The sequence below is a fragment of the Pimephales promelas genome, chromosome 4 (assembly GCF_988280905.1).
Source record: "Pimephales promelas chromosome 4, fPimPro1.hap1.1, whole genome shotgun sequence".
Classification (NCBI taxonomy): Eukaryota; Metazoa; Chordata; class Actinopteri; order Cypriniformes; family Leuciscidae; genus Pimephales; species Pimephales promelas.
In genome coordinates, this window is record NC_142772.1 from 20,167,763 (window position 1) to 20,186,340 (window position 18,578).

Consider the following 18,578-nt stretch of genomic DNA (forward strand, 5'->3'; position numbering starts at 1 on the left):
ACCATTCACTAACAATTGGCATGCGCGTGCCGGTGTAAACAGTGGCTGACGAATCAGGGAAGGATACGTCATGACTGATGACACCCAATCATAGAGCAGAGCGTGAGCCTCTGCGTCATCGTTTCTAAACTCCTCCGTTTTGTCCGGTTTTGTCTCGTCCACACTAAAACGCCCTCCGGAGATTCAGAACGCAAAACGGAGCTGCAGCATTTCTAAACTTCTCCATATTAGGTCTTCGTTTTTTCCGTTTTAGTTTCTGGACATGAGGTGCAAACGTAGCAAAAGGTCTCCGTTTTTAAACGAAAATGCAGTAGTGTGGATGACGGGCCCCCAATCAACCAAATGGATTCTTAATACAAGGTGTAAATAGGGCCATAAAGATGGATATTTTTTCCTAAGAATATTGGTTTGTGTTCATCTGGAAGAAAATCTTGTAAATCTTTGTTGTGTTCAAGCATTTGAAAAGGCTCTCAGTTTCTACGAATTTGTCTTTTTGTGTTGTCCTGCTGGGAAAATGTTATGTAAATCTAACTGATTTCTCCTTCAGATGTCTGGATCACTCAAGGATGACAGTCCTATGAATCAGTCGTAATGATGCATTCTGCATAAAAAAAGCTGGTTTTATTGCCCAGCATAACACAGTCTCATCCCAAAAAGTCATATAACTGACGTTTTGGGACGTATTTTGACCATACGTCAATATCCGCCTTTTTAGGGCCCCCTTAAACGTCGGTAGATGGCGATCCTGGGCCATCATACAACTGACGCTTTACCTTTAACCTCAGTTAGGTGACGGAGTAGGTTTAGGGTTAGGTTTAGGCAGGGCTGGGCGATAAAACGATAACGATAATTATCGCGATATAATTTTCCTCGATAAAACGATATCAAGAGGTCGATAAATGTTCGATAATGTTTATGCGTCAAAAAAGCGGAACGAAACTCATTTAAACCGCGCGCGCCACACGGAGCATTTATCCGCTCGGCTCAAAGTCCAAACGGCAGACGCGCCTCTGATCGTTTTGCTCACGAGATCCAGTGAGAAGCACTTGAGTTCAGCGAAGAACACAAATGTCAAGTTTAAACCAGTTTAAAGGCAGATGAAACACCGCTGACAAAAAGGAGAAACACTGCGTGCAACGATCCAGTCAGAATCTGAATTGATACTGAATCCATTTAGCCTACCATGGATTTACTGTAAGGTTAGCCTGGTAATATTAACTGCACCATGAAATGTGGGATACATATTGAATTGTATAATATTATTAATGTTGACAATGTATTATGACTAATGGAATATAAGTACAGTATTTAATAATGTATTTATTTAGCTGTTAGGCTATTGTTTTTCATTCAAAAAATACAGAAACCATAAAGTTATGCCATGATAGTGAGGAGTTAAGTTATAGGCTATACCTGGTTTTATCTGTGGTTATCATGATCTAAATGCATGAGACTGAATGACCAATGGTTAATTTGAATACAACTCAAACAGTCAGAATATTACTTTTTACCACATAAAAATGTGGTCGTTACATAAGAAAAAAAAAGGAAAAAAAAAAACAGATGTTACTGTTTTTGTTAATAAACATAAATTTAAAGAGTAGTTTAAAAACACAATTAACACTCTGGTTTATACAACTTTCACTTAGTCGCAAAAATCTGCCTTTAAACTTGAAAAAAATAAATATTTGACATATATCGTGATAATTATCGATATCGACTGATATAAAAAAAATTATCGTGATAATTTTTTTTGGCCATATCGCCCAGCCCTAGGTTTAGGTATGGGGTAGAGTTAGGATCCCATAACCTCATCTACCGACGTTTAAGGGGGCCCTAAAAAGGCGAATATTGACGTATGGTCAAAAGACGTCGGAAAACGTCAGTTATATGACGTCTTGGGATGAGACTGGGTTGCCCAGCAATATTGTGCCTTGTAAACGTTCATGGTTCAAGACAGTACTGTTGCAGCTTTGTACCGGAAGGGTCATTATCTCATTTTCTTTGGCACACTGTTCTTGATCAGGCCTTTACATTACTTTGATCTGATTGATTTGTCTGAACTCCCACATTAGAATTCCAATTACTGTGTAGTGTCTCATGAAATAACACCAATCACATGAAACATTACCATAATAGGCCAAAACAAAATGTGCATTATGCTATAGGAACAATTTATGTGGATTTTCACACGTTCCTCAAACCTCAGCTAGTGATTTTTTTCTTCTTCTTCTAGTGAACTGAAAGGTGCCATTTGTGACAGGACTGTGTTGACTTTTTGGGTAGCAGTGAGACATTCTCACCCTTCCACACAGCCTTTATGCATCTCCATCGCTCTCCGTCCATTGCCATCTTAGAGGGTGTTTACTCTTGTCCCATGAGCCTTTAGGTTACTCTGTATTTGCAATTGAAAAAGCTGTCAAGCAATCGGCATCCATCCATCAACGTTTTGCCATGCGATTCTAGTTAAGAAGGTTAGACTCTTCAGTGTTACTATGGGTACTACTCTTCACACGGGAAAAAACAGCACTTTTTTGTGTACACTTCAAACAGTGAAGTAATACATTTTTGCCTCAGCTGTACAATTGCCTGGCTAACAGACCCACAAAGCAGCTATTCATGACATAGAGACTATAGATTAATTGTCCGCTGAGTTTCGGCATGATGGTACTTGAGCCCAGTGATATAATGTGTCTTAATGTTCTTGGCCATTTGCAACATGCACCAAGGATCAATTTAAACTGGGTCCGATTATTTATTTTGCTGACAAGTAAGGGTGTAATACACTCAATCAAGGTTCGATACAATTCACAAAATTATCGCAATACTTTAAGCCAAAAAAAAAACGTAATTAATTTTATTTCCTATTGAAAGTTTGTAAAATGTATGGTTTAATAAAAAAATCCTAAATTTGGTATTACATAATAACGTAGAAGCGCTTCTCCTTGCAGCAGATATTCATTTGTGTGTGTGACGGAGGGATTCCTGCTGCTGTTTTACACATTTTATAAGCTCTTCACGAATACTCAGGCTATGTACATACAACGCCCAGCACACAGCATAGTATTGGATGTTCAGTAAGTTCCGGCAACACAAAAATTGGCGACACATCATACAAGCCGACCAATCAGGTTTTGGATGTATCCCTATGTCTAGGTTTGGTGATAAAAATACCAATTTGAACACTTAGTGGACCAGAACTAAATGTTTTTTTTATTTATTTTTTTAGACACACCCCTACACTCTTAGAAGAAATGGTTCTATTTAGAACCGGAAAGGGTTCCATCCCCCGCTTCATATATGGAACTCCAAAATGGTTCTATATAGAACCATTTTTTTTGGTAAAAGTTTCTATTGGCCAAGTATGGAACCCCAGGGTTCTATATAGAACCCAAAGGAACCCCTTTTTAAGAGTGTATAGAACCTTTTAGGGGTTCCAAATACGTAGCACTGATAGAACCTTTTAAGGTTCTATATAGAACCACAAACCTCGAATCTGTTTGCTACAACACAAAGTTCTTCCAACTTTTGGATGCAGTTTCATAAAGGTCCTCCACACACTTCTGTGGAGCTTGAGAAATTCCCAGCTCGAATTGTCAGGAAAACAATGTCCATAGTTTATTGTCCTCCTTACCAGTAGTCTGTCACCTTTCACCCAGACCCCTGCTGGTTGCGGGAGAGTGTAAGAGAAGGGCTCTTTGTAGGGGGTTGAGAACTGTCTCCGGGGCAGGAGATGTGGGGGATGGTTTGTTTGCGAGAGGATGTAGAGTGCTGTCCCACCACTCGACCGGTGTTGACCAATGAGTGGGACTCTGTGGTGCTGTGGAGAAACGGGTCTGTCATTAGTCAGGGTCGTACGTGCTGGCCACCTGCTGTCTGGAGAGGGGGATGTGTCCTCCTGATTTTTGGAAATAGTGTGCCTGGCTTTGCCGTGATTCCTGCTGTCTGTGTCGCCATATAGTAATATTAGTAATATGATGTGCCGTGTTTAATGTCAAATTCATGAACCTTTAGGCCTATTCTATTCCTACCTATTCATTTCTTAACTTTTAGCTTGTTGAAAATAAAGATCTCATTCCCAACAAGTAATCCCAAAAACAAGTTTTTGGATAACACCAAATCAAATATGAATGATTTCTTTAATATTGACAAATCATGCAATAAAACATTTTTATTAAAAAAACCTCACTTCTGAGTTGATGATTTTGTACTTTATAAAATATAACATCACATAATTGTATAATTATTATTAAAATAACCATAGGAGAATGGCAACAGAATAAATCATAAATGGTATTATCTAGAAACCTATATAATACACATTTACATTATATTATATTTAGGTATGCGTGATATATAGCCACCATATTGGTATCGGCTGGTAAATGTTCATTTTTGATATTATCATTATCGGCCCGATAAGAAAATTTGGCTGATAGTGATATATTAAAGCCGATTAATGTATTATTTCTTCAGCTAAGACGCATTTCAGATTGACACTGGTTGCCATGATGGTTTTAAATTGCTTGAAGTATGATTAAAATCACTTCCGAAAGGAAAATACACTTAAGTGCAACATGTACAATGCAAGTCTTTTAAATAGGTTGCATAAAATTATAGTTGGTACATGGCTTTTAATGGTGTGATTAGTGTTTTTGTAATCAGGCTCTTTAAAAAATAAAAAAAATTGGATTTAGATTTATCTGACAAATGTGTGTGTGTGTGTATATATATATATATATATATATATATATATATATATATATATGAAGAGTTCAGATGCAAAAGCCTCTAAATGCCATTTGAAATTTTCTTCTTTAATGATGATTTTTTTATCAAACTTGTATATTTAAGTTCAGTAATTTCACTTAAATAACAATTAATCGGTAATTATCATTGCCATTTAAGTGAAATCACTGAACTTAAATATACAAGCTTGATAAAAATTATCATTCTAGAAGAAAATTTCAAATGGCACTTAGAGGCTTTTGCATCTGTACTCTTCATATATATATATATATATATATATATATACACAGTATATAAAATGTCATATCAGTGCATCCCGATATATCCCAAGATATTATTTTAAACATTTTCATTTTCATTTATTCGGTTTGGTCATTTACAGATCATTCAATTAATCAATCAATCAATCAAATCATCAAAACATTCGAAACATAAATACTATAGATGACCAGGTGCAGGCAGAAGCTAAAGCGTATTATGCCTGCCCTTAACTTTAGAATCAAATGTAACTCATTAATGACAACATCTGTTCATAAAATTAACATTAACACATTAGTGGACCATGATTGTCCACACCAGAAGCAAGCCTGTCTAATTCATTTTTATTCTATTGTATATTTTTCCAATGTTATTCTCTTGTAATATTTTTTAAACTGAAAAATAGACGTGGCTTGTTTTAACTCATTACAACAACTATTCCACAATTTAACTCCTTTATTTGATAAACAGTGTTCTCTTAATGTAGAATGTACTTGTGGTTGGTTAAATATACATAATCCTCTCTAAGATCATATTTACTTTCTCGCTGGGAAAATAATAATTGCAAACATTTAGGAGTTTTATTATATTTGAGTTGGTAAATAAATTTTAACGTGCACAAATCAACTAAATCATACAACTTCAACATTTTTGATTGATGAAACAGTAAATTACTTGGTGAATTGTAAGGTGCATAGTTAATTAATCTGATAACCTTCTTTTGTAATAAAAAAAATTGGATTGGTTCTAGTTTTGTATGTATTTCCCCAAATTTCAATACCATAATAAACATAATATAAATGCATCCCTAATTATATTTAAGTTATTATTTTAAACATTATATTATACAAAATTTGTTCCCGTTGTGAAATGATGGTAATTGTGTGAAAAGCACCAAATAATTGAAGCTCTATCCTCTCTTTCTCTGCTTGCATGATCATGTCTGCAAACTGTAAATGAAGAGATAAAGGGATTTCCAGGGACGTTTGTTGGTACTGCATCCCCTCAATCTGATCTCAGAGCCTCGTGTTATGTCTGTATCTTGCGTCATGTGATTTAAGCTGCTTCATAGTAACAACAGCCCAGCTCTACTACTTCCTTACAGCCAATAGGAATGAGGCAGTTGTGTTGCTAAAGGGAATACCGGCCAATAACATGTTCACACACCCCCTCAGCCTCCAATTTAACAGTGCATTGGTTTATTTTAGCAGCAATTTAAATTTGACTTAATCTTATAAAGATTGTTTTGTCTTTGTCATTGGTTTACAGTAACACTGCCTTTTTATACTTTTAAGTGTGCAAATGTGCTTTAAAACCCATTGTTTAATTGTAAATCATTGTAATGGTTTGTGAAGGGTTATTGTTAAGCACTTGCACATGTCCCGCTTACTCATCTGATGTTTTTCTGCAGCTGGCCTGCTGCTGTGGATCGGCTGCCTGCTCCCTGTGCTGCGGCTGCTGTCCCAAGATCAAACAGTCCACCTCGACACGCTTCATGTACGCCCTCTTCTTCATGCTGGTCACGGTGACCTGTGTCATCATGATGTCCCCCACTGTGGAGACGGCAATGCGAGAAAATGTGAGTCTTTGTTCAGAGCTTCTCAGTTTGCATTTTTTAGTATCAGGTTCCCTCATATATAAAGACCATTAAATCTGGTCTCAGGTCAGCAGCAGTGGGTGGCAAGTCAAATAAACCTACTGGTTTGGTGTACTTCATTCATTCATATTCTGTGGGCTGTTTGGGGGGGTAAAATCTGCAGAACAGTGTAAAATGGGTTTAAATGTGTTAAAGGGGTGGTTCAGGATTTTGGACATCGGGCCTCATTTCCAAGTTAGCCTTAGTGTTATTTATCAGTGTAGACAGTTTTCAAAAATGTATATCCAGTCTTTCCAGTTGCATAGTTCGCCGGTGCTAGGCTAGCTCGAGCCAACGGTAACTGCTAGCCTGCCATTATAAACAGTTTTACCCACTCCACAGTGACCAAAAGCAAATACATTATAACGCCAGTTGAGAGAATAATGTTAGAAATCAAACTACCCTTTCATTGCATTCCAATAGTTATACTTTGTTCCCTGTATTTATTAGCACAGTCTACAGCAGCGGCGGAGTGATTTGTAGTTACCTAGACAACCGAGAGAGGTAGTGCAGGTAGTTCTGACTGTAGCGAGATTCGGTTCTGGGTTTAGTTTTCGGCGCAGGACTACTAACCGGAGCAAAGTGAAATTCCGCCGCTTAGAAAAACTAGTTCCTGTAAATGTATTGCTATCATTGAGATCCAAGAGTAGTTTGATTTTTGATTTTTTTAACATTATTCTTTTAAAGGAGTAGTTCACTTTTCAAAAAACTTTTGCTGATAATTTACTCACCCCCATGTTATCCAAGATGTCCATGTCTTTCTTTCTTCAGTCGAAAAGAAATTAAGGTTTTTAATGAAAACACTCCAGGATTTTTCTCCATATTATGGACTTGAACCAAACGGTTCAAGGTCCAAAAGACAGTTTCAGTGCAAACTGCTCAAAGGGCTTTAAACGATTCGGAGAAAAATGTTGGAATTTTTTCATCAAAAAAAACCTTAATTTCTTTTTGACTGAAGAAAGAAGGACATCTTGGATGACATGGGGGTGAGAAAATTGTGTATTTTCTGGTTTGAACCAGTCTGGATTCATTAGAATAGATACTGAATCAACAGCTGATCTTTTTCACTGATATCTGTCTTTAAATGAAGAAAGTGTGGTTTGTGAAACTTAGAGCAGTGTCATTACTGACCACTATTCTAAAGACTCCAATTACATAAATAAAGTAAATCTGGATTTTTTTTTTACTTTTTTGTTAGACTTTGTCTAACCACTATGTCACCATCATAGCTGTTTTCATAGTTTTTGTTTTTTTGCTAGATAGGTAAATGCTTACCTTACCAATAGGTTATGTCCTCTACTACCTGGATAGATCTTTTTAATACCTCAGGGGACATTTCCAGCATTTGTAGGGACAGAATATATACACGTTAATTCATGAAAGAAAAGGTCAATGGAGGGATCAAGGGTGTATTTGCAGGCAGCTAGCCCATGTTATTCAAACAAACACAAAGGAGAGCTACATGACTCTTCTGCTTCAAAGCATGAAAGGAATGTAAGAATGTATTATCAATATTGAAAGAATGTAAGAGTATCAATGCTCATAACATCTAACACAGCAAAACTCTTTCTGCATGTTGATTGTTCTGTAGCTATCTAAAAGAAGGTAACCGAAAGCTGTTGAAATGCACTTAAAGGCTGGGTGTGTAACATGAGCTCAAGCTCTCTTTTTGTTCTCAGCACCACAATGAGTGCTTACTGGGTAAATGCCATGAGTATAAAAACCCTGACACTAAAAAAGACGCTGCCTCTCGGTGAGGCACAAAAGAACGGCCACTGAGGTGCCAAGACACAAAAAGATTTACAGCTGTTGAAGCTTTTTTCACAAATAGTAGTTTCAAATTGAAGAGCACATAAAATCCCCCTCTGGTGGTCTTTCGTGGTTACAACACACGGACAGAGCAAATGGGATGGGAAATGCTGCAATGCTGACAGAGGAACACCTTAACGACCTTATATTATATGATGGTCCATATTATAATAATAGTAGCAGTGCAATCCAGCATTATAACAGGTCTACAAATTGTAGACTGTTGGGAACCTTAATATATTTTAGGAATTGACCAGTGCCTGTAGTGTGTGCCAGCTTTCTCTTCAAGACCACAAAAGAGAACCATAAATGCTGGTTTTGAATTTTGACTGACCTCTTAGCTGATCCCTGAGAAGTTCTTACAGAAAAAAAAAACATGGCAATTCCGTGCTTTTGGACATGTACAATAGTAATGCTATAGTGTTCAGTACTTTGAAGTATGAATTTGAATATTATAGACCATTTTGCAAGATGTAAACAACACTGGTCCAGAAACACTTCCTGTTTTCTTTATTTCACATGTAAAGAAAACATCTTAAAGATGTTTGTTTAACTTTCTGATTCAGTTTTATATGTATTTTTATGCTTTTATGTATTGTTAAAAAACTGAAACAGGAAGTGCTTCTGGACTAGTGTTTTTTACATCTTGCAAAATGGTCTATATTAGTAAGATTTCTAAAAATGTTTGTAAAGTCTCTAATGCTCACCAAAAATGAAAAAAATATTAATCTTGTGAAACCATATATAATCAAAGTAAATCCAAACTTGTTTTGTTTTTTTTCGTCTTGTAATAATAATAAAAAATCTGGGACTTTTAACTTGTATTAAAAACATAATCAGCCTTTGAAAGAAAACAGTGTTATTTCTTTGTGTATATAAGTTGATCTTCGAATTCCAGTGTAAATGGGTGTGCGCACAGATCAGATTCTGTTTAAGTTTAGCCTTGCCCTGAGGCGACTGCATCTATTCTGTTGCTCAAAATGTAATTTTATCCCTGAATTGTTTTGTGCTTTTCTCAGATTCCTTTCTACAAAGAAATGTGTCATCAGCTCAATGCGGGGGAGAACTGCAGTACCCTAGTGGGCTATTCGGCTGTGTATAAAGTCTGTTTCGGCATGGCCTGCTTCTTCTTCTTCTTCTTAGTGTTCACCATTTGTGTGCGAACCAGCACAGGATGCCGGGCAGCTGTTCACAACGGGTAAGCTGTCCACCCAAACACATTTGAAGTGGTATTTACACTGGAAACAGTGCTTGTTCCTCCTCTGCTTTGCTCCGTGGCCCCTCTCAGTCCAGGTTCACAGGAGCTATAGGGACCACCGTGTGTATTGTTTGGCCTTCTGCCTCCATCTGTACTCTACTCCTATTGCTCCATTATTCACCCACAACCAAAGCCCTGAATCGAAGTATTAATTTAAAACTCCGTCCAGAGGAAATGGCGCTTGGAGACGAGCTTTATCCCTATGAATGAGATGGTTTGGCCCCACATGAGAGCACTTCGTGTTGGAATAATCAGATCTTTGTGTTGTATGCAAATGCGGGGTGAGGAAGTATATGTCTGAACTCAGTGTTTTATCCAGCTCCATCTATAGAAAAACAGACACAAATGCCTTAATAAAAACCTAATTTAGGTCTTCCTGAAACCACCCTGTGATGACATACTAACCAGGGTAAACAGGAAATCTTGTACTAGATGAGTTAAACTCCCAGAAAGACACTGCAGGAAAAGTATAATTTTCAAGACATATATTTAGTGTGTATATACACTATCGTTCAAACATTTACATTTTGTTTTAAAGAGGACTCTTATGCCCACTAAACTGCAATTATATGATAAAAAAACAGTAATATTGTGACATATTATTACGAATAAACTAACAGTTTTCTATTTTAATGCATTTTAAAATGTAATTTTTTTCTGTGATGGTAAAGCTGGATTTTCAGCGGTCATTACTCCAGTCTTCAGTGTCACATGATTAATAAATCATTCTAATATGAACATTTGCATATTGACAACATTTCTTCTTATTATCAATATTGAAAACAGTTGTGGAGGCAAAATTAATTAGGATAGAAATACAAATTTCTAAAGATCAGAATTTATTTAAAGTAGCAATCTTTTGTAACATTGTGTATAAGTGTCTTTACTTATCAATTTAATGCATTCTTGCTAAATAAAGAAATTAATTTATTTACCGGTATCATATTAATTTATTTACCGGTAACTGATGTCTGGATTTTAGAGAGTACAAATTCAAACAAAAGTTGCTGTGAAAAAGTTATTCATTGTGAAAAATGAATGTACTGAATTATTAACAATTGTTTTGATTATTAATATTTTCTTAATCATTTTAATAATTCAATTTAAACTTCAATACAAGTATTGTCACGTGAGGTTGAAGCAGACGAGATAGTAGGATCCATTTGCAGATTGACTTTATTTATACCACTCAAACTATACAAAGACATACTCAAGAATCAAGAAACAGGAATCAGGAACAGTAAAACCAGCAAACAACATCAAGGACCCACAAAAACTGAACTAGACATACAGGCTTAAATACAAGAGAAAACGAGCTAACAAGAGGGTGTGGCTAATAGGAAACACCTGTGACAGACTAATAAACATAACGGGGAACTACTTAACATGAAACAATACAGAAACAGACTAGACTTGTGACAAACATTAAACTAGGCAGAAACACAGACTAGCCTTGTGACAAGTATTTTATTTTTAGACATGTTAATAATAGGGGTGTAACAATATCGTGCCACAATAAATCGCAATACAAAAATGCAACAATAAGTATCGTGGATAGTCCCCCCCCCCCCCAAAATAAAAATTACTATGTGAGGAAAAAATTCAAGTTTTCACAGTTTTAGTGTCAGTACTACATTGAACTACTATATATAATGTTGATTATAATGTATAATAATGCAATGGGGGAATATTTGTGGGTCCTGTTAATGCCAAATGTCTGATGTTACCAGTAAAAAGTGACGTTATTTTATTTTAAATATATCTAGTCAGTGAAAGCATGCAAACATATTCATCTACAATAACTCAGTATTTTCAGCTTCAGAATCATGAATATTGTTATTCACTATTGTCCTTGGGTTAGAAGCAACAAGTCCAAGCCTATTTATTTAAACCTACAATGTAATATCAAATTTAGCATTTTAATCAACAGTACATTTTTTTGTTAACCTTTTACCATATATCTTGGAGTATCGCAATAATATCGTATCATGAGTTCAGTATCGTTATATGTATCGTATCGTGACATGAGGGTATCGTTACACCCCTAGTTAGTAATATCACACTTAATGTTGTTTTCAAACAGTTTCCTGATAAATATTTCCCCTTTATTCAGGATATTATGTCTTAAATCTGTAACAGTTTTCTTCCTGTTTCTTTGTAGGTTCTGGTTCTTTAAGTTTCTGGCTTTGCTGGGCTGCTGTGCAGGCGGATTCTTTCTCCCAAATCAAGACACGTTTCTAGAAGGTTTAGTATGATCTGTTTTCACATGCACACTTTTTTTTGAAACATGTGCTGCTATTGTTTCCGTGCACCCTAAAGAGGCTTGTTAGATTTTTAGAAAGTTTGATTATATCTACTTTGAGCCTACAGTAGTGTTAAGATATCATCTCTTAAATGTCCAAGAGCAACAGTGGATCTACAGTAAGCATCTCTTTGTGGTTCATAAACTATCGCTGTAACTCAAGCGGTTGAGTAACTCAAACGATCGCCTGTGTCAGTGACCTCATGACCACAGACATATTTAGAGGAATGTGACACAAGTTTAAACCCTATTATGCAAATCATATTAATAGAACAGATTTACATTTTAGTGATATCTTTGAATCAGCACATTTGATTTAATGGACGTATATCTCAAATCTTTTAACAAACATACTACTGAGACAGTACCATATTATTGTAATCAGATGGCACAGATGATGGCACACCATGGCACTGAATGATTTTCATAAATTTACTTGTACCTTACATGTACCTGTTACATTTAAAAACCACCCTTTAAAATAATGCATTATATAATAAACTATTACCTTAAATTGCTTATATTAGTTGTTTTTTTGATTGCATAACATGTGTTACCCCAAAATCAGTGTGCAAGAGAATTTCATTTTCATGTAAAAGTCCAAACAATTATCGCTGTTTGGTGTGTCATTAAATGATTCGTGCTTCCTGATTTGTTTTTAGTAGCTGGCGTTTAGCAGAAAGCATTGTTTGTTTTGTCACACAGTATGGGGAAAGACCTTTGACTCATCTCTCTCTCTCTCTCTCTCTCTCTCTCTCTCTCTCTCTCTCTCTCTCTCTCTCTCTCTCTCTCTCAGTCTGGCGTTATGTGGGGGCCGCTGGAGGTTTTCTCTTCCTCATCATCCAGTTGATGCTTCTCGTCCAGTTTGCCCACAGATGGAATCAAAACTGGTGAGCCGACGTTTAGAATGTCCAAAATAACGGTCTGTTTTTCCTTTCTATTGCTCTTTTCATTCACCAAGTGGAAAACTTATTAGGCTCCAGTACTTTCCATCATCATATCCAACTGTTTCTTTGGTATGTAATTTGAATCCCTGCAACTGGAAATCATTAGGTCTGGGAATGGAGACTATATTGTATTCTGATGGCGTTATTTCCACTGTCACAGTTTCATAGTTGCCAGCCAGGGTGGTCCTAACATTGTGCTGCTATAGCAAATGGGGACTTTTTAACACCAGGTTGAAAGATTTGGGGAAAGTTTTACTGTACTTGCTTCTTATTTTAGTCACTGGCACTGTGGAGGACAACGTGTGAAGTACAAATCACATTTTGTGTGCTGCATTCACTCCCACAACCTCCAGTTTCAACAACAAGCAGAGCAGGTTTCATACCAGTAACAGTTAAAGCGTTGTTTAAAGTTCTCATTCCAAGAACCAGAGCGTTTTGTTTCAGTGGGAGTTTTCAAGACATGAAACATTTCAACTTTGAGACAGTCACGCTGAAAAAAAGCTCCTCCCTATGATGCTTTCATTATAGGGAGCTTTCTCCTCCCAATAATAATAACAGCAAAACATATGACCATACTCTACCGCCACAACACACATTATTTATGAACACACCCAGAGATTTGTGTGTTGTGGCGGTAGAGTATGGCCCTGTGTGTTGTATGGCCTTCTGAAAGTAAGAGGTTCTTGGCTGCTCTCCAGTCTGTTGACAGGAAACCCATGGCAGAGCTCAATGTGCATCATAGTTTCCTCTTTGCTCAACAAATGGAAACCTCAGCACAAAAGAGCAGAAACATTCAAGACAGTCACAGGGAATTTTGTAATACGTCAGATATGTCCCAAGAAGTCATTTTAATTTGACGAATCTGCCCTTTGGGGACTTTTATGATTCAAATGTTGATAAAAAATGATTATATATATATATATATATATATATACTGTATACATACTGTATATATATTCCCCCTTCCCTATATGTACAAACATATATATGTTTGTACATATATATCCGCTCCGGAGATTGCCCCTTTCTTGTCAATGTATCCCTGCCTCTGCTTACTTATTTTTATCCCCCCCCTCAAAGTGATCAGTGCTACTACACTAGTAACGGATCACAAAACTTATCACGGGTCCGTGGTTTGATTAAAGTCAATTTTATTTTAAAATGCGCTTCTTTGGCTGGCTCTACTATAGCTGCCGCAGCCTCTCTGTAATCACCATTCAGTGGTGAATCACCATTCCGCTGGGCAGTGGAGCGGTGTGTCGAAACTCGAAAGGACAGCAGAATATTCAGCATATTACTGAAGCGGGACTAAACATCACAATCTGATTATCTGTTTCTATGATGGCAAGCAGAGTTACACTACTGAGAATGGCCGAAGTTACACATATGGTGTTACACTCAATTGAGGCTAAAGCAAAGGTTTTTTGATTACGCGCTCATTCTTGAGTGTCCTGCAGCACGATTGAGGCGTTTAGCGTGGTAGACGCGCAAATGAGGCGAATTGACTAACAAAGATAATTCTATTGTGATGGTTTGTGATGGCTTTGCAATCAATCTGTGTTCAGCAGAGGCTGATATATTTCTTTCTTTTATTAATAGCATGTTTTTTCATTGTGCATGATCACAGTTCATATGTGCAGGGAAAGATAAGCTATTAGAGTAAAAATATTGCGTAGCTACTTCATCATAAGTAAAAAAATAATTTACAATTCCTGCAAATTCAGTGATAAAGTTCATGTTCTCATAAATGAATAACATTTTTGAATAAAATTGTTTCAAAACATCCCCCCTCTGTTTTTTTCTTCTCAATATTATATGTATAATACATATTATACATATGATATTTGAAGGATCATGTGACACTGAAGACTGGAGTAATGGCGATGATTTTTTTCTATATTTTATAGTATATTAGAATAGAAAACCATTATTTCAAATTGTAATAATATTTCACAATATTACAGTTTTTTTTGTATGTTGATCAAATAAATGCAGGCTTGATGAGCATAATATGTATATATTTATAATAAAAGCCAAATCCAGTATTTCCTCATGGAGATGTTGAAATGAAGCAGACGCTGGAGGGCTGCCCAGCAGATGGAAGTCACTGCTGTCAACACTTCTTATAATAATAATAATAATAATTCATCACATTTATATAGCGCCTTTCTGGACACTCAAAGCGCTTCACATAGAGGGGGGAATCTCCTCAACCACCACCAGTGTGCAGCATCCACCTGGATGATGCGACGGCTGCCATAGTGCGCCAGAACGCTCACCACACACCAGCTTACTGGTGGAGAGGAGACAGTGATGAAGCCAATTGGTATATATATATGGGGATGATTAGGAGGCCATGATGGACAGAGGCCACTGGGCAAATTTGGCCAGGATGCCGGGGTTACACCCCTACTCTTTCGAAAGACATCCTGGGATTTTTAATGACCACAGAGAGTCAGGACCTCGGTTTAACGTCTCATCCGAAGGACGGTGCTCTTTTGACAGTATAGTATCCCCATTACTATACTGGGGCGTTAGGACCCACACAGACCACAGGGTGAGCACCCCCTGCTGGCCTCACTAACACCTCTTCCAGCAGCAACCTGGCTTTCTCAGAAGGTCTCCCATCCAGGTACTAACCAGGCTCAGCCCTGCTTAGCTTCAGTGGGCAACCAGTCTTGGGCTACAGGGTGATATGGCTGCTGGCATTATGTGCATTACTGAAACATTCCCTCACCCTGCTCACTCAGTCATAGTTATCATGCACCGATATGGTACATTTATGATAAAAGCATTCTACCGCTGAGACTAACTTGTCATTTAACAGTGTCTCTTTATCCAAAGTGACTTACAGTTGATGAATTTCAGTAAAAGTCTCTTGGGGCAATCTTGATTTAACAGCTGAAGGAACACAACAGTTATAGGTCATTAGCGAGACAAACATCAGGATCTCGAGTTGCTCACTGGTCCACCTTAGACTCAGCCTCGGATGGCATACCCACAAACCACAATATACAGTAAGATCTTTACAAAATTGACAGTAAAGACATTAAGTACAGTGTATAAAGTATAAAAGTCATAAAATCAAATTCAAATGTCATGTGACACTGAAGACTGCAGTAATGGTTGCTGAAAATTCAGCTTTGCCATCACAGGAATAAGTTATAGTATATGCTAAAAACAAGTTTGTAAATTATAATCACATTTCTCAATATTACTTTTTTTTTTTTACTAAATTTTTGATTAGAAAATGCAGCCTTGGTGAGCATATGAGACTTTCACCAATGCTCAAAAAATCTTAACAACCCCAAATTGATCTCAGTGTTACCTGATTTCAGATTAAATGGTTTGTGTTACCTGTTGGCCCGAAGAAGACCCCTTCTTGTCTAAACGGGCGGTTCTGGATCACAATGTATGATAGGGAATATTAGCTATGGATTTGAGATCTAGATCTGAAGGAATGTCTACAGTGAAGAGCTTTTATCTTATGAAAGGAATGAACGTTGGTCATTATGGAAATGATCCAGTTGCGTCTGTGTTCTTTAATTTGCATGTCGTCGTCAGTAAATCACACACAGAATTTTCTACTGCTTTCGGTGCTATTTTGGAATTGCGCTGTAAATCTGGCCCAATCTTGATAATGGCGTTGAAAGACTTCATATAACAGACATTATGCAATTCTAACACATTTGTCTATTGTTAACATTTTTAGAGACTTTTAAGATTTACACTGTTGTTTATTTGAATGTTTATTGCCTCCTTGTACCTCCATTTAAGTACTTTTTTCGTAATTGCAATTTTTGTAACACTTTATTTTAGTGTCCTTGGCTTGTTTCATATGTTACACGTACTTATTGTGGTAATAGTACATTATGCATGATTATTACTTTGAACTAACCCTAAACCAAACCCTATTCTTAACCCAAACCTTATAGTAAGTATGCGTTGTTTTTTAGCATTACTCAGTACTTAAATATATTATTACCCTGTAACAGGGACACCTTAAAAAGTGGATTGCACTTTATTTTAAGGTGTCAGTGTTACAGTGTAATTATTAGGGCTGGGTATTGAGACAAATTTCACAATTCGATTCACAAGCTTGCAATTCGATTCGATTCGATTCGATTCAATATTGATTATTTTGTATATCAGTTACAATAAATGGCCATTTTTCTCAAGGGAATCAAATCTCTTAAATGCTGTAAACTATGGGAGTCTAGTTGTAGCCAATAGGCTTCATTAGCCTAATATGAAGTTAATAATGAACTGTTTTGTAGCCATACAAACACTTAAATTACACTTTTATTTATTTTTATAATAAGAAGATTATATGAAATATAAACATTTAAATGGTGGCTGTCATAAAAACTTGCCAGATTTATTCAAATATGCATTAGATATTGAAGAACATTAAGATTATAATGCATATGTAATATGGTGTGTATATTTAGCAAAATGCTCCTCTCTGGAGTTATTTTTTTCTAGCTGACTAACGAGTTTATGTGGGTTTTCTGAGGTAAATATGACGATACATTGATTACAAGCTGTTTAACTGACGTCTTTCCACGGTTGAGCGAATCAATGTGACATGATACGGATTTCGATAAGCTGTACTCTATCTTTTAACACACTTTCAGATGCTCATTAATGTTTATTTCGCGCTGTAACTGGTATTATTAACCCGGAAGAGAGATCAGCGCTGCTGCTTCTCTAGAGCTGCGCCAGAGCGATCTCACGCCACAGCGCCAAAACGCTATTAATGTTTTTGAATTTCTAAAGAAAATAGACGTAATTTGAAAATTGAGACTTTGTTTCATATCAATAGTAACAAAGGACAAAGATTATTGCGATTTTTTTTTGGATGCGCGCAGCCGCGATACAATGTCCCATTAATTCAAAAGAAACAGGATGACTAATCGATTCTTGAGATTTAAGAATCGATATCGGTTCATAAAAATGAGAATCGATTAATATCGAGAAATCGATATTTATTACCCAGCCCTAGTAATTATGCACTTAAGTACAGAGTAATAGTACTCTATAGGGTTGGGTTAGGATTATGTTGAGGGTTAGTTTCATGTAAGTTTACACATGTAAGTATTATTTGTAGTTATTAATATAGTAACTATCAGTACAAGTAACGTGTAATAAGGGAACTGTAAAATAAAGTGATGCCAAAATGTCTAACTGCAATTTTTTTTTATAGACAGAGGGACACAATTGTTTTCATCATGCCACAAAGTTGTTTTGAACCCACGAGCACTCCTTTGAACCGTCTCCAATGTGTCCCTCCACAGGAGCTCAGGAGCCAAATATAATAAAATGTGGTATGCAGCACTGGCTTTTGTCACACTGGCACTGTTCTCTGTGGCAGTGGGGGCCATGGTGTTTATGATCAAGTTCTACACGCACCCAGAGGCCTGCTTCCTCAACAAGCTCTTCCTGGGAGTCAACTGTGGCCTGTGCTTCATCGTGTCCCTGCTGGCCATCTCGCCCTGCATTCAGACCTGTGAGTTTACCAAGATGCTTGGGCTTCAGTGACCCACTTTTTGTACTAACAAGCAGATGTTTGTTTGATGTCAGGCAAACAAGTTTATTCATAGTGCCTGGAGCTGTTCC

At 36.8% G+C, this 18,578-nt stretch overlaps 1 protein-coding gene across 2 annotated transcripts in view; it reads left to right on the plus strand.

Annotated features, from left to right (window-relative positions):
- serinc5 (serine incorporator 5) overlaps nucleotides 1-18,578 on the plus strand; it is a 31,800-nt gene that overhangs the window by 5,614 nt on the left and 7,608 nt on the right. For both annotated transcript variants that reach the window (XM_039662546.2, XM_039662547.2), the window contains exons 2-6: nucleotides 6,419-6,586; nucleotides 9,472-9,650; nucleotides 11,872-11,954; nucleotides 12,809-12,902; nucleotides 18,257-18,468. In XM_039662546.2, coding sequence (XP_039518480.2) covers nucleotides 6,419-6,586; nucleotides 9,472-9,650; nucleotides 11,872-11,954; nucleotides 12,809-12,902; nucleotides 18,257-18,468 — 736 coding nt within the window. The remainder of the gene's footprint in view (nucleotides 1-6,418; nucleotides 6,587-9,471; nucleotides 9,651-11,871; nucleotides 11,955-12,808; nucleotides 12,903-18,256; nucleotides 18,469-18,578) is intronic.